Consider the following 17,647-nt stretch of genomic DNA (forward strand, 5'->3'; position numbering starts at 1 on the left):
TCAATTTCAGACCTCTTATTGATATTCAACAAATTTAGTAGACAGCACTGCCACATGGTATGGGTTTTGGTCCACTATATTTAGCAACAGTAGGACCTGGAACATTTTTGTTTTGGAAAATCTGTGCTACAAAATAGCCACTAATTACTATGTCTTTAAAGTAGCAAGAAGATTTTCTCCCATGAACTGTTGCAGTCAGCTTCAGCACTGAGGGTGAAAAATTAAGAAAAACAACAACAACCTCAAATCAGATTAAGATCTGTACCACACAGTCAAGATTATGGTTTTCTTTCTAATTTCTTTATCAGCTTTTATTATTCCAATTTGCCTTCCAGCTACAGGACTCCTTCATTATTCTAATTTGCTTCTGGTTACAGCATTCATTTAAATTTAGCAAGCCCATTAGTGGGACCATCTAAGATATTGGTAGTTAAGTCTTTCTTCTGGAAACGTGGTCAAAAATGACAGCTTGCATGTAGAGGTCTGTCTGGATAGGGATTCTAGTAGAGTTGTCACCTGGGGGAACCTGAAATACATAAATCACATTGTTAATCATTCCAGTCCATACAAATGATGGGCATTAAATGAATATTCTTCTTGCTTCAATGTTATAGTAAACAGAACAAAAAATGCTATGGCCATGGAGACATCTTCATGTTTCCTCTCAGATTCTTTTGCTTGAGAGTAGTAATAATTCCAATCAGAAGCTTTGAGGCCCTAGGCTGTGACATTGCTGAAAATATCTAGGGTCAAAACAGGGTCCAAGGCTCATGGTTGTCTAGACTCTACTAAACCCCTTGGTTCACTAACTCTGCAGAATTTCCAATTAAGGACTTTGTAAACACATATGATCACAGTTTAATAAATCTAAAAGAATCCTATTCTAATTTTAAGTCTTTCCAATAAAAATGAACTCAAGTTTGGAACTGATTTGGACTAGTGGAAGTACCTGACTGTAGTGGGTTTAATGAAAAGCTTCTGCTCGTTTTAAAAACTATTTGCACTGCTTTCCATCCCCTCCCCGCTGTCAAATTATAATCTGTGAAAAAAGATTTGCTCCTTTTACCTTTATTTAGGATAGTCTGATAGTCAGGCTTCTACAGGGCTCCTGTGGGAATGAATATTCACTAATGTGGTATTGACAAGAGAGAAGAGAGAGATTGTAAAAGAGTTGGTAATATCTACAATTAGAGAATATTATTCGATGCACAAAAGAATGACGTTACTTGCTCTTTCTTCTTCTTATAGGAAGAGATGATAAGACATTTAGATGTGGGACTGGAGGAAGGCTTTGGTCCTGCCTTGTCCTCACGGTACTACGTGCTAGCGAGACAATATATTGGGCCTGTCTCTTTTTTTTCCATAATATTTTATTGTCAAATTGTTTTCCATACAACACCCAGTGCTCTTCCCCTTAAGTGCCCTCCACCATCATGACCACCTCTTTTCCCCCCTCACCTTCCCCTTCAACTCTCAGTTCATTTTCAGCATTCAATAGTCTCTCAAGTTTTGCATCCCTCTCTCTCCCCAACTCTCTCTCCCTCCTCTGCTCCCCCTGGCTAGTGGATGGACCTTGAGGGTGTCATGCTAAGCGAAGTAAGCCAGGCAGAGAAGGACAGAAACCATATGTTTGCACTCATAGGTCTAATAGGAAAACAGGAGAAACCTAATGGAGGACCAGTGGACCCATCTCTTATTAAGTAGAATCAGTAAAACTGAAAGGACTGAAATGGGCCAACAAAAACAGTGAGTGTCCTAAGTGATTCACCCAGCCAAGTTTTTTCTGCCTTTCATTATTTTTTGTGTTATCTTACAACTCTTGATGATGTGGAAAACTTGATAATAATGCAAAATATTCTTGTCTAAAAAGATGCAAATTAATCATACTCAGTAGATTTTAATTAATTGTTGCCCTGTATTCAGTCCTACTTTGCATCTATTTGTAAATTAACTTTAGTTTTTCTTATTTCCTATATATGTTTTGCTCTTAGAATTCTCCTCCAAACTGTTTGTAATTTCTTATTGGTTCCCTCTGTAATTAGTCAATTGAATAAAATAGTTGGCACATTAATTTCATATCTGTATGAGAACCTAATTATCTCCTTTTAAGAAAAATTATCTTGGAAACAATTATCGTTGAAACTCCAATGCCTGGTGGATTCACCTGATGGCTGAGGAACCGTATTGTTGGAGGAGTGCTGTACCTGAGAAGTGACACAAGGTGTGGCATTTCTTGGCTCCAGGAGGTAAATTCTCTTTTGTAACAGAACTTTCACTTTGCTGATCCTCTGTTTCTTTACATATTTTCCATTTTACTGCTTTTGTGTTTTGTTTTTGTTTTTGAAACATTTACAATCAATAAATTATTCCCCACTGGTGACAGTAATGATTCAGAATTGGGTTGTGAGGCCAAAATTTTGTGATCTCTGTAAATGGAGTAATAGATTATAGAGATTTATTCTTTCTTAGATGTAAGACAACAGAGAATCTGATTTATTAGTATTTTATTTTCTTTGTCTACTTGTGTATTTTGAGCTCAAATTAAGAATTTAGTGCTCATCAGGAAAGGAAACAACTTTTTGATATATGCACTTATAATTTTTTGTGTGTTTACTTTTGACCTGTCCCTAACCTTTAAAATTCCAGGAAAGTGGAAAGTGAGGAAATCTGTTTTAATACTTGATATATGCTATACTTAAAAGGTTATTCTTATAGAAACTCAGAAATGTTTTGGACATTTAAGTTCATATAGTTCCGGTAAATTTTTGGCAAATCAACTAGTGTAATGATTTTGGTTGAATAAAAACATCTCATAGTCTGATTTATCAGTGTTGGGTATAATATAAGCATACATTCTATTCTGCCTGGGTTTGCTTTTCTTAAATTTATTCAGGAATACTGATCAAAGAAGCTAACATTATTCCTACATAATATTTAAGATAATGAAAAATGTAAATTTGTATCCAACAAAATCATTATTCTGATAACTTTATTTCAATGGTAATTAGGTTTTATTTTTAGTTTGTCAGCTAGAAAATAATTTTCAAGATCTTTAGGTAACATAAAGCCTTACACTGCTATTAAGCTGAATTATATAATGAATATTCATTTGATATGTAGATAATTTCTAAGATAGAATATTGAACATGTAATGCTTAATTATTAGGCATCATTTTAAATTTATATACTTTTGCTTATATCCTATGAAACATTCCCATTTTGTCACTTTAAAAATGTTGCAACATAAACTTGGCTTTCTGTTAAAATGCTTTCGGAAGACAGACCTTTGTTAATTTTCTACCTCTAGTTTTCTCTATGAAATAAGAGTTACTTTACACTATAATATTAACTAATTTGAATTTAAATTAAAAAAGATACTCTACATACACATACTGCCATTGACAAATACATAGTTTCATTATTTCCTTTCAAAAACACCCCAACAAATAAAGCTGATATGAATAACAACAACAAAAGAAAAAGAAGTTATTTTGACTAAAAGTTTCAATTCATGTGAATGGTTGAGATTACACTAAGTAACAGGGAAAGACTAATGTCATTGTCTATGGGCTTTTGTATTCCAAAGAGAAAGTAGTATTGCCTTACAGTGGAGGTTTTATAGTAGTGATTTTAGATATACATAGACAATGTATAAATATATACAGTAGGGTTTTTCAGGCTTTTTTTTTTCTGCTCCTCTTCAGAACCCCTCTACAATCTTGAGATTTACTGAGGACTCCAAAGAACTTTTATGTGAGTTATAACTGTCATTATTGACCATAATGGAAGCTAAAATTGAGAAATTTTAAAATACTGACTCATTTGACGAAGGCAATGATGAATGTAAATTAAAATGTTAACAGAAATAACATCTTAATATTAATGTAAAAGTTATTTCGAGCTACTGGATACCCTGACAATTGCTGTGATAGAAAGAGCAAAATAAAGGGAAAATTTGGAGGGAAACTTTACTTGCCTTGGTTTACAGTCCTTGAGTTTGAAAAGCAGTGATGAAATGTATGAAAATTTTAGTATTTCTTGCCCCATCTTGATGGCTCACTTGCTTTACTTACTGGTTCATTCCTTTGTCTACTATTCAAAAGATTTTTGGTTTTTGACCTTCTGTATAATCTGTCTAGGTAGCAAATATTCTGTGTCTTATAGGAATATTTTTCTGTGCTTTATATTGAATTTATTACATTCTTGATTAAGAAAAAAAGAAATAAAAGAGCAAAGAACAAAGATTCCTCACTTATAAAAAATAAAGGTCTTTACAATCATGTTAATGTCCATATTTATTTAAAATGTTTTATTATTTTAAATGCTTATTTAATTAAATGTATAATACAGTATTCTTTCTTTAGCACCCTGATACTATCTTAATCAATGTCTGAATATCTTCTGACAATTTTTTTTTCTAATTTTTGCTTTCCCTTCATTGGATTCTAAGTATAGAAAAAATCAAACCAAACTTTCCCCTACTTTATACTTACTTTCCATGACCATTTAGCTATTTGCATAGGTTCGATAAGAAGCTGTTAAATTTTTTTTTTTATCAGGGTATAATTGTATAAATGGAAAAACCAAGGCTTTGCTTGGAATGCCAGATTTGAAAACAATGCTCACTTATTCAGGTAGGAACAGCTATTCTTCAGAGATCAAGTTTGACTTTACTTATGCCGGCAATGCCTACAAAGCATTGGCTTAGAAAGTCCAAGAATATTATATATTAAATAGATGTAAACTTAGTATTTTGGGGGACCTTGAGAAAATAGGAATTTACCCAAATTTATAGGTATTTCAGGTGAAATAAGGTGGAGAGCATTTCTTGGGCTTGGTTTCCTAGCCTCAGGGCAACAAATAACAGAGGGTTTTAAAAATCCAATTTGAGATTCCATATGAAAACTTCCAAATACAATTTAATTTAGTGTTTGTTCAAAAAGCCCCCCGGGTAGGGGGGCTCTGAGCGCGATTTTTTTTTTTTTTTGAACCCTCGTTTCCCACAAAGTGATAGAAAAGCGGAGGAGGGACGGAGGGACCAGACTAACCGCTGCTTGAACTAGCTGGGCAAGACAGTGCCCATGGCCCTGGCGAAGCAGGTAACGTCAGAGGCCGAGCTAACAGAGCCAGGCGCTGGGGACCCTCCGCTGCCATGCTCGGCAGGGATGCAGGGAGTTTTAGAGTTTACAAAGGAAACTTACGGTGTCCTCTATGGTAAAATAACACTTTTACTGCATATATATAAACAACCAGTCAAATCTAATGGCACCAGCTTTACTTTACAAGAATAATCATTCTTTGAATTTATTATGCTAAAAAGAGGAAAGGAGACCATCAGAAAAAATTATGAGAGACTCCGAAATGGGCAAAAAACAAATTCACGTAGGTTTTCTTATCTTTAACTGATATTACAATTATGTTAGTTGTAGAAATCTGATAATAATGCAAGTAATTCATGTTCATATAAATGCAAAGTAGTGTTCTGTAGAATGCAGCTGAGTTTTGCATTGATTTTGACAGAGCATTTTTGCATCTATTTGTAAATTCATTTCAGAATTTCTTATTTTCTTTTTACATCACTGCCCTTTGAATTATTCTCCAAACCAATCATAACATTTTACTGGCCCCCATTAATTAATGAGTTAAAAATCTTTGACATATGTTCACTTTATGTCTACATGAAAATCACGATTCTACCTTCTTTTAAAAATTATTCCTTAACAGTAGATAATACGAGTTCTAAAAACAATCTTACATATACAACAGCAAATGATGCTGTTGGTTGAGAAAATTCAGTACTTAGAAAACTCCTACTTCAAATTCACAGCACTGTAAGGAGCTGCTAAAAGTTTTCTACCTACTAGTTCCCAAGAGAGATGGGACTCCGAGTCAAATATAAAATATAAGTAAAACAAGTTACTGGGATAAGAGCAACAAGTATAAATTACTGAAAAATAATGCTTGATGGAACAAAGTAAAAAGACTCTGATCTTACTCCATATAATCCTAGAAAAATTAAAGATTTAAAAAACATATCAAGGAAAACATAAACTAATCTAGAAGGAAATATAAGGTCCATATTTGTCCCAATCTTTATATAGGAATCGTTTAAAATATAGAAACACAGAAGAGAGAAATTAATAGTTTGAACTATATAAAAGTAAAAAAATAATAAGTTAAAAAATAGATAAATAAAGTGTAATATGTCACTAAAAAGTATGATAGCCAAAGGTTTCCTACCTTTTACATATAGAATACTTAAAATTCAATTTAAAAAACCGTACTAAAACTCTACATAAAAGTGTGTAGAGGACAATAAAAATTACAGAATACAATATGCTAACATGCATATGAAAATATTCATCCCTAATAAAAATAAAGAAGAAAATTAAAATGACTCCAAATAAATCAGAACTATAAAACTAACAAGTTTAAAAATAAATAGGGCATGGTGAATGGTCAGCCTTCAATAGTTTAGTAAATTGATATTGTCTAACTGCAAAGTAATTTGACAATATTTCTATAAGGTTTTACTATATATATCTACCTTTTTACTAAGCATTTTCCAATTTAAGAATCCATCTTAATGATTAAATGAGAAACTTGATTATAGACAGTTGTTATTTAAACTTGGAGAGACAAACAGAACCAACCTAAATGTCCATAAATGGGAAATTCCTATGTAAATTATGACTACTTCATAGGATAGAATATTATTTACATTGGTTTACAGCTTTTTCCCCCTTAATGTATCTTGAATATTTACTCATACTAGTATATCAACCTCACTAAATACAACTTTATTCTTTTTTAAGTCTGATGTATATTATTTCACTGAGTTGATGTATCTTAATTTATGTAACCATTACCCAGTCATGGGCATATAGATTATTTCCAGCTTTTAACTTTTGTGTGGAAAAATGATATTTTTTTAGGATTTCCACTGTTTCTAAGTTGATACACAACGAAGCAATATTCATTCACTGAGCACCAATTCCGTGGCACATTAAACACATTTTCTTATTTAATATTCATGACAACCTTTTGTGAAACGGTTGTTTTTATGGATTTTACAGATGAGAAAATAGAGATATAAAAGTGCTCAGAGAGATTAAGCAGTTTGCCCTAATCACAAAACTGATAAGACCTATTTAAGTCCAAATCATTTTTCCTATTTAGGCCCCTCTTACACAGCCTTTCCCTGCTTGAGTCCTGGTTGTTATTCTGGACCCTTTCCTACTCACTTTCTTATTCTACCAGCCCCTTCCAACTGCTTCCACATATTCTAGAGAGTGCTTAGGTCTTCAATTTTTAAGTGGAATTCATTAAGAGACTTACGCAGGTCTTTCAGTATCCTAAACTATTATTATACTACTTGGGGTGTATGACCATATGTGCATTCTTTTTTAGCAAATCCATGAAATTTATCAGACTTTTAAAATAAGTTGTTTTCCCCAAAAGATTAAGAACCTATCCTCAGGAGCAGTCTCATGTGCTTGAGAGGTAATTTCTGGGGTACCAAGTTGGGGCTACCATTTGATTGTGCTTTATGCTGAGATATCCCAGCCAGCAAAAATAATTGAGAAGTCATCAACATAAGATTTTCCACTCTTGCCAATGGCCTTGATCACCACTCATGCTATTGTGTTCCATGTTCCAATAAATTTCAACATCTCTCACTCTGCTTTGGGATTTCATTGCCTCAGAAACTCTTAAGTATCTGCTGGGGTGGAGAATGGTTAGGAAGGAGCCATGGGAATTGGCTACTGGCTCAACTGTTGAGACCCAAAAGAAATCATGCTCCCTTTGAATTAGAAATAATCCCTTAACTGTGGTTTTGCACCTGCAATGACTCCATGCCTGACTCATGGGTTTTCTGGTGTCTGTTTCTTTGTCATTAGCTATCAGGTCTTTGAAATCACAGTGGAAACAATTCTTTTGTTCTTATTTATTCATTTCATTCAGCCAGGAACCTAACCTTGCACTCTTTCTGAGATGTCTCGTTCTAATCTGTGACAATAAATTTTGCAAAAAAGTGAGCATAAATTGAGACTAAATCTCTTTTGTTTAAATTTCTCTTTTTTCACTTCCTTGTTGGTCTTATTACACTTTTGGTATATTTTTTTAAAATTCTTTTTATGTCAATATTTTATTTTGAGAGAGAGAGATAGAGAGTGAGTGGGGGAGGTGCAGAGAGATAGGGAGACACAGAATCTGAAGCAGGCTCCAGGCTCTGAGCTATCAGCACAGAACCCAACGTGGGACTTAAACCCACGGACCATGAGATCATGGCCTGAGCTGAAGTCAGACATTTAACTGACTGAGCCACCCAGGCACCCCTATACCTTTGGTATATTGTTTGATTAGGCCGGCCTTCTAGTTAGAAGCTTAAAGCAGCATTTTTTTTTCTTTGTCATGTATGTTTTTTTGGGATATGTACTTTTCATTGCAGATATTCAACTCAAAAGTGTTATCATTTATACTTTTTATTACTAAGCACTAATATACAAACAGTAATTCAGATTTTTATATTTAACCTTTTGCTTTCCTCTAGCTCACCTTTCTTGCACTACACTTCATATATGAGTTCATACATTGGACACTTAACAACATGCTTATCTCTAGGGGTTGTTCTGTAATACTGTGTATAAAATTAAAATCAGCTTTTCAGGTCAAGAGGAGGGCATAGCATTTAGGCTTTAGGAGTTTTAATTCATAAAAGCTGAGTTCTGTTATGTAATTTTTAATGTATTCCTCAAGGCCATTGATTTTAGCAGCAGTTTGTTGAGTAAATACTTAATTTATATGTGGTGGACTTTCAGTTCAGGTATACCAGGTGATTGCCCAGGGGAGAAAATGTTTAAAAGCTTCTTAGTATGTGAATGTTTTAGGGTTATAATCAACCAAACATTCAGTAATTTGCGCAGCAAAACCAGAAAGTTGGCAAGGCCTCAGCTTTACTTAATAACTGTGCCTGTGCCACCGTTAAAAAGGAACATTTACAAGAGGGCTTGGAGAAAAATCTAGGAACCAGAAGAGTGGTGTTGGTAATTCAGTGTCCCTTGCCCCATTAATTCAAGTTTGCATGGGATTTGAGGGAACACTGTTGGAGACTTTGGAGAAACCATATCTTTGCTGAAACATATTCTATTCAGTATGGGTTGGTTGCTTATTTGTTTTCCTTAAATGTCCAATAGGAAATATACCTGAACTCTGTAAAAAGACAGATTTAAAATTTCCGACCTTCACTAGGAGGGTGGAGCCTCAAGAAATTAAATTCGAATCATCAGCAGAAAGTCTATAGAAATGTTATGGGCCTCCATTTTGAGAGAAGCAATTTCAATACTGTGACAGGCTCCTTCTGATTTTAATATAGTCAGTGAACTGGGCGGGAGCATTAAGGAGGCAATTAACACCTTTCCTAGTAATAGTAGCAAATACTTGGGTGGGTGTTGCTGGGAGGAGCAGAACAGGGCAGAGCTGTGATTAAATACCACTATAATCCTCCTCTAGATTGACCAAATGAAAACATGTTTCTATTGGAGAAGTTATTTTTAATTTTAAACTTTGTTCATCTAGATATTATTTGGCTCATAGAAAAAGAAAGTAGAATTTGTCTTTTTCTTTTGTATCAACATTAACATACCACGATGACCATATATTTACTTCAAAAAATAATAAAAATACTTTTCTTGTTCAACCATGGGTGTAACATATCACCACTGCCCTGACACTCAATGTCACCACTCCAAAGTTCAGCAAAGAACCCCCAGGTTTAATTCACCTACTAATGACGGAAAAGCACCAGAGTCAATTACTCTGGTAATTTTCAGCTAAAAATAGCACTAGCTCTACATATGTTTCTAGTGCCTAAGATCCTAAAATATTTTAAAGTTAACCTCAAAAGTTTCCAGGATTATTGTTGGCCCTACTATTCATTTCTTTAGCAAATATTTAATATTTAATTTATTCATTCCACAGATGTTTACTGAGCATCTACCATAAGGTCTCATTGGAGATACAATGGCAAAGTGACCAGAAAAGGATTCCTGCCCCAGGTTTCAGTTTATGCTTTATGAAACATATATTGTTTCACTTGAGTTTCTGGACAAATATACCTGACAAAGTGATTCTTGATGAGATAGTGATAGCAAGAATGGACATCACCACCCACTCTGTAATGATCCATTTAAGTGAGGAAACATAGGAGCAGTTTGTCTACAGAAGCATCTAGTGTGGTCAGTCATATTACCGTGGAGGTTATCCAGAAGTCTTTGGTATATGGTCTGTACTTTCAGTCTGCAGCCTCAGGAATGTGTAATATAGACTACTCACAATTAAGACTGTTGAATTAAAACTTGTTTTAGAGGAGTGAAATTTGGTTACTTTATGGACATACTGTAAGGTGAAACCAATAGCTCATAAAGTATTACTACTTTATCCATTAACCAACAGAACAATGGATATGGAATTCAGCTAATCTGTAAGATCCCTTGAGGAAACATTTAAAAGCATGAATTCCTGGGCCTTCCCACAGATCAACTGAGTTTGAATCACATGGAGTCTAGGGCTCTGATTGGTCAGTGTACGGAGAGTTGAAGGGGAAATGCTTTATTGAATTGACAGAAATCCCTCCTAATCAAAGGAGGTTGGACATCATGGGTTGGGCACTGATGAGGAGTACTAATGATAGTAGTTTGCATTCCAAAGTAGCACATTTTTATTGTTGAACAACTGTGATTTTCAAAAGGACAGGTCTGGATTAGGGGCATCCTGTTGTATAGTGAGGAGTATTGATGTGCAAAGGGAAAATAAGTACATTCTGCTAAGTCTATATGCTGTTTGCATTGCATGTGCCTTCCAAGTTCTGTGACACTCAGGATGGATCCGTAAAGGTCTATTCTATAACAATGTCTTTTGTCTCACCAATTTCCTACATTGAATAGAAGAAACACATTTCTAAGATCTTTTAACATGTTTTTTGTTTGCTTATTTGTTAAAAGCCCTTTATCAAGTGACTATACTCAAGCGTACTTTCTTAGACATTAAACAAAAATAACTCAACGAAGACTCTGTCCTATGGAATTTCATATTTTTCATACTGATTTGCTTTTTCACAGTAAGGGAGATTAGCCAGCAGAAAAATAACATCCCTTCCCTTCAAAACTGGCTTAATCATTTTCAAACTTAGAAATTCTGATTCTATGTCATGACTCAAATGGTACAGATTCTCACTGAACTGTACACAAACAAACAAACACCCCTTCCCAAACCCTATTGGATTTGGAGTTCCATTTTCTCTTAGGTCTTCTCTGCTATTACTCTCCTTCCTTCACCTTGATCTCAAGCCAGGTTGCACATTAGAATCATCTGGGGGAGCTTCTGAGAAGTCTAAATGCCCAAGTTTTCCGCTTGGACCAATAAGTTAGAATCTTTGAGGATGAGATCAGATGTCATATATTCTAAAATTTCCTTGGTGATTCTGACAGCTGGCCCATGCTTACATCTCCTCTCTAACCCAAGGGGGTCCTTTCCCTTCCCAGACAACCCATGGTTGGTCCTTCCCCATCCATGGGTATAAGGCTCCCTCCTATCAGAATACCCTGTCTACTCCAATCCTCATGTCCTCACCATAGCCGTCCCTCAAGATCCAGTTAGGATGCTATCTCTTTCATTAACTCATTCTTGAATGACTTAGGTCCAAAGTAAATTGTGCCTCCTCTTAATTCTTTAGAACTTTTTCTGTCCCTCTTAGCTCATTTGCTAGGTTGCCATTTCTGTGCATATTATATTTTCCCACCCACCCATCAATTAACTTGTAAGCCTTTTAAGGGCAAGAAACCCACCTGATTCATTTTCATACCTCACAGTGCCCAGCAGTTACTCAGTAAACATCAGATGAGGAAAAGGAGGATGAATGGAAGGGATGCCTGGGTGGCTCAGTCACGTAGGCATCTGACTCTTTTTTTTTTTTTTTAATGTTTTATTTTATTTTTTGATACAGGGAGAGACAGAGCATGAGAGGGGGAGGGGCAGAGAGAGGAGGAGACACAGAACCGGAAGCAGGCTCCAGGCTCTGAGCTAGCTGTCAGCACAGAGCCTGACGTGGGGCTCGAACCCACGAACGTGAGATCTGACCTGAGCCAAAGTCTGAGGCTTAGCCGACTGAGCCACCCAGGTGCCCCAGCATCTGGCTCTTGATTTCAGCTCAGATCATGGTCTCGTGGCTTGTGATATCAAGCCCTGCATTAGGCTCTGTGCTGACAGCACAGAGCTTGCTTGGGATTCTCTCTCTCCATTTCTTTCTGCCCCTCCCCTGCACATTCTCTCTTTCAAAAAGAATACATGAATTTTTAAAAAATGGAGGAAAGAAGGAAAATCGAGGAGGTGATATTTATTAAGCTCATCTTTTTCTCTAAACTCATCCAGCACTGGTTCATATTCTCTCTCTCTCTTTCCTGAAGGTTGGGGTGAAGTGAGACTTCTCAGCTACTTTTTCCAAACAGATATGCATTCTCTAAGTTTTGTCTTTGCCTGAATGATCAGATAGTTGCAATATTAAAACTTCAACTCAGAAACTTGCTAACCACAGCAGGACCCCTACTCTTGGCTTTTCAGCTGGATTATTGTTATGCTGGCATCTTTCTTAGTTTGCCCTCCTTAGTCTGCCCTAGTCTTCACATTCTCCTCCTTTTAAAACATAACTTTTGTCCTGTTATTTCCCTACAAGAGCTTTGGTGATCCCCATTTCCTACCAAGTCCCGTCCAAGATACTCAACAGCGCAGCATTCAAGACTTTCTATGCTTAATTCCCATGACAATCTTTCTTCAAGCCAATACATCAGCCAAATTTTAACTATTGAGATTTTCCTCTGTCTGTTTTACCCCCATCAACCTTATCTCCTGGTATTGCCTGACTCACCATCTCTATGAGTTCAACTCCTAATCATTCTTTAAGGCCAGTTAAAAGATTACCTCCTCTATTATCACCTAATCATCCCCAACGCTGTCCTCTACCATCCCTTCTCCACCAGCTCCTACCCCAGATCAACAATCTTCTCTTTTTCCACCAAGTTCCCAAAGCATTTCTCTTTTTGCAAGATATCACTTTCTGCCTTATGCTTATCTTTTTTATAAGCATGTATTATTTTTCATATGTCTGTTTCCCTAAAAATGTTATAACGTTAATAAAGGGCAAGGGTTGAACTCTTGCTCATCTTTACATCCCCTATGATGTCTCATACTATTTACATTCAAGTTCCATTACTAGTTTCCGCTAATAATGAACTATGTGACTTTGAGTAAGTATTTAAACATGTTTGAGTCAATTTACTCATAAATCAAAAACATGTTCTAATTCAACGGTCTTAATTTGAGATGGTTTAAATTGTATATTCCTGGGTTTGTTCAAGAAAACTTGAAAACACATACCAAAATTAAGATTTCCATGTAACCTTTACAAAACCTAAAGTTACGGCTGCAAGAACTGTTTCCACTGACAAATTCCTGCAATTATTTTCCTGACTTATTTGGATCACTATAGAATGGGGTGGTTATTCCCATTCTGACGATCATTGCTATATCAAGTGTCAGTGACATAATCTGCTTCTCGACTTTTAATTAGCCTAGGATTATTTTTGTGTGTTTGGAGGGAATCGCTCATTCAATCATTTATTCCACAAATGCTTCCTAGGTGCCTATTAACCAGGCATTTTTTCCAGGTGATGGGCTCTCATTTTTAGTGAATCAAGGAAGGGAGAGGAGAAAAGCTGGTGACATTAAGGACTTGTTTTCTTATTTTTAATTGTTCTATATAATCGTTAGTAGATCAGGGAGGTTTTAGACCACCTAGGTTATTCCAAAACTCAAAGAAACTCTCCCATGGTTAATGCTTCCTAAAAGCAAAAAAAAAAAAAAAAAAAAAAAAAAAAAAAAAAAAAAAAAAAAAAAAAAAAAAAAAAAAAAAAAAAAAAAAAAAAGCCTATTTTTTTTTTTTTCAGATAATGTAGGAGTGCAAAGTGCTTCCACTCAATCCTTCTAAAGATAATACATTGGAAACATTTTGGTGGGTGTGAATCACTCAGACAAGCATTCTTCACTCAAAAATAGAAACTAACTTTATTTGTTCCAGATGTTATACAGCTGCAGGGAAGTTAAAGCCAGTGGTCCTGTTTTCAATGCAACCAAACTCTTATTGCATTTGGAATTTCTTAACCAATGAACTCATATTACTTGTTCTAAGACGTGCACAATTTTCTTTTTTCCACTGTTACCATTCACAAACAACTATGTTTCGTGGGAACCACTTTTCAGAATTCATGAGTCTACATCTGTCTTGTGCAAAGGAAAGACATCTGTTTATCACAGTTTCCACCTTTCATTATCTTGACCTTTTAAAATTTTAAGCATAAAAATTTCAAGGAGATTACTTGAAGGAAAGGAAAAAGAGACTTGAGTTGTATTGTTATTACAATATTTTAGAGCACATTTTGGAGTTATAAGATATGGTTATTTTAGGAAGAATTTCAAATAAAATTATTCATAACAATATTGAGTATAAAAATGTATCTTCTTATCATTGTCCATTTGAAATTAAAAAAAACTTGACAACTTAGTTTTTGATTCTCCTGTAGGCCTATCTATAACAGATGCTGTATGGGTGCACAAAGTACAAATGGATCATGGCTCTTTGAAGGTGAGTAAGTTATTATGTAGGAGAGGTACATGATAATTTCATATCTAGTCCATAAAAATAAAAATATATGTGTTACATTTTCTTTGAGAACAAATGTTTGAGAACCCTTATGTCTGAAAACAAGAGTGCCAGACCTCTTGAGATTATTGTCTTTTTATGGAGAAGCTTTTCTCAAATTGTAGTTCCTCGATCATCTGTAGCAAAATCACACTGGCTGCCTGTGAACATATGTATGTCTGGGACCAGCAGAGTCAGAAGATCTGAGAAGTGGGTCTGTAGAGAGACCCTATAGATCAGGGAGCAGCAACACCACCACTCACATCTTCCATTGTGAACTGGAAAACCCTGAGAAGTTAAGTGAATTTCTCAAGGTCAGGCAGTCAGGTAATAGTAAAGTAAGGCACAGCATTTTGTTTATTGATGCTGGAACCAGCATTCTTTTCCAGTAGGTCAGCTATTAATTTTTATCTTCCAAAAGATAAAGTTAAAAGAAAAATAAAAAAATATATAAGTACCTAAATATTAACATGTGTCCCACCCACTAATTCTTTTATAATTATTTCTTTGAATAATTCTTTCTTCTCATCACTAATTAACTAAACTCTTGTTCTTTCTCCAGGATTTGGAAATACCTTTCCTTCAGACTCATCATGAATCTTCTGAATTGTAGTCATATTATAATCAAAGCCTTCCTCCCTCAAAGAGGAAAATGCTATATTTCATGTATTGGTGACTAAATCTTTGAAGTCTCATGATTAATTATTTAGGAAATGATTGTTTTAGTTAGGCTATTTAAACCATGTTTGAGTAAAAATTTGTATTCAATAATGATTCCACAAAGACTATAAAAACTATAATTCATGACATACATTCTTGAAATATGTATATGCTGTTAGTTAAAACAGACCTATAAAGTAGTTCGTGTGATATCATTCAAAACTGATTCAAAAATTTACTTCACACATCTTAATGAAGCTATTAATAATTTTATATCTTTATCCCTCTCAAAGTCTCTGTAAATGTAATTTATTAAGTTTCCTGTACTTTGCCTCAATTTTGAAACCCATTTGTGATAAGGTAAGAGGCACTGCTAGGGAGGTGTGTTGATATTCATAAATTCATAATAAGTATGGTCCCAATGATTTTCAGGTTCAATCCTTCATTTACTAATGAAAAGCTTGAGGTAAAAAAAAAAAAGAGTAGTGTTTTTTTTTAAATTTTATTTATTTAAGTAATCTCTATACTCCATGTGGGGCTTGAACTCACAACATGAAGACCAAAAAATGTATACTCCTCCTACTGAGCCAGCCAGGCGCCCAAAGAGAAATGTTCTTTTGAAGGAGATAGTGTTGTGTCAGAAACACTAGTTATCTACCCAAACCTTTTTTCTCCCTTTTCCAGAACTTCTGATTTCAGCTAATTGTTTGATCACCTGAATAAAGATTACATTTCCCAGACTTCCATATAGATGGATACAGCCATGTGACTCAGCTCTTGCCATGGAATGAAAATAAGTGAACCTTTGTGTAGTAACTTTTGGAAAATTTCCTTAAAAGGCACTAGGTCGGGGTGGGGGGAATGTTGTCCTTTGCACCCTTTAAACTCCCTCCATGAATTCTGTTTGGAATGTGGTTGTTTTGGCTGAATTTCTGTTTTGGTCCATGAGGATGAGGTCTACCTTTGCCTATAGCTCGTGTAGCTGACATTCTAGCTTTGGACTCACACTATCTAGACACACACATGAGAGAGAAAGAAACTTCTATTCTGTTTAAGTCACTATGTTGGGGTTTCTGATATTTGGAGCTGTATCTGATAGCAGACAACAATCCATTTCTTACTATAGCATTTCATTTATACATTCTTTTAGCACATAGTTATTGAGCACTTTTTATGAGCAAAAAATTGTACTAAGTAGATATTAAACAAAAATAATTTTATTTTTTATTTTAAATTTCTAAAAAGTCTTGGAAAAGTTTTAGAGCCAGACTCACATTTCCCATTGGTCCATCCTTGCCCCATCCCAGGAATATTATACAATTCCTATTTCTTTCACTATGAAGGAATACTTTTCTTGATTTAGATTTTAGACTAATGCTGTTGTATGAGTAACATATTTCCCAAAAGTTAAAAACAAAGCACGTCAAGCCCAAATGACTTTAAGTTTTAACCTTTACTCCCAAATATATGACAAGTCATGATTAAAAGTCATGATGCAAACACAGTCTTTGAAAATATACAAGATGTAAATATTTGTCCTTGAACACATTCAAAATATTGTGGGACATGTCTTTAAAATATTCAAATAAGATATATTTTCTAAGTTACCACTTAGGATGCACTTAGGGAAATACTGTTTTCAGTGATAGTCACATATATATAAAGGGATGTTAGAATTCTGGGAACATTTGTGAAGTGAGCGTCCTCCTTCTGTAAATGATTCATCTTTCCATTTAGAGCAAAAAGTAATGGACATCCCCAGGATCAGAGCAAATGAATTGCTCACTGGCTTCCTGATCCAATTTTGCTGTAGGCATGGAGAAGCATTGTCACTTGTGAATGCTATTTAAATTCTCCCAAACTCTTCCTTATTGATTTCTGATAATTTATTAAGTTTGAAGTTTTTTTTTCTTTAAGAATAATGCATGCTCTACAGTTCAACAGTCTTTTATTTTTAGATTTAAATACTGAGGAGTATCAAATATTTAATAGATTATTTTTAATAATGGAAGAAATGTGACAAAATTTGGAGGGATATGTAAATTTAAAAGCAGTCTTACCTTTGGATCTACATTGAGAATTTTTCTGTCTCTTTTGTATTTGAAAAGTAAGCCTTGTGGATTATCAGTAATCACTTGATAATTGGGAGTTGAATTCCAAATAGCAATATGACTGTCCCAGTTGTAAAAGCTAGAAAAATAAATATCTATTAGAATTTTATATGTATGATACAAT

General features: G+C 34.8%; 1 protein-coding gene across 3 annotated transcripts in view; it reads right to left on the minus strand.

The window, feature by feature from the left end:
- Positions 1-278: 278 nt before the first annotated feature.
- CFAP299 (cilia and flagella associated protein 299) overlaps positions 279-17,647 on the minus strand; it is a 562,884-nt gene continuing 545,515 nt past the window's right edge. For 2 of the 3 annotated variants that reach the window (XM_029926049.1, XM_029925982.1), the window contains exons 5-6: positions 17,473-17,602; positions 279-526 (exon numbers count right to left, since the gene is read on the minus strand). In XM_029926049.1, the coding sequence (XP_029781909.1) occupies positions 431-526; positions 17,473-17,602 (226 nt within the window). In that variant the 3' untranslated portion in view covers positions 279-430. The remainder of the gene's footprint in view (positions 527-17,472; positions 17,603-17,647) is intronic. The other variant, XM_029926115.1, reaches the window with a different exon arrangement.

The sequence above is a fragment of the Suricata suricatta genome, chromosome 1, assembly GCF_006229205.1.
Source record: "Suricata suricatta isolate VVHF042 chromosome 1, meerkat_22Aug2017_6uvM2_HiC, whole genome shotgun sequence".
NCBI classification, from domain to species: Eukaryota; Metazoa; Chordata; class Mammalia; order Carnivora; family Herpestidae; genus Suricata; species Suricata suricatta.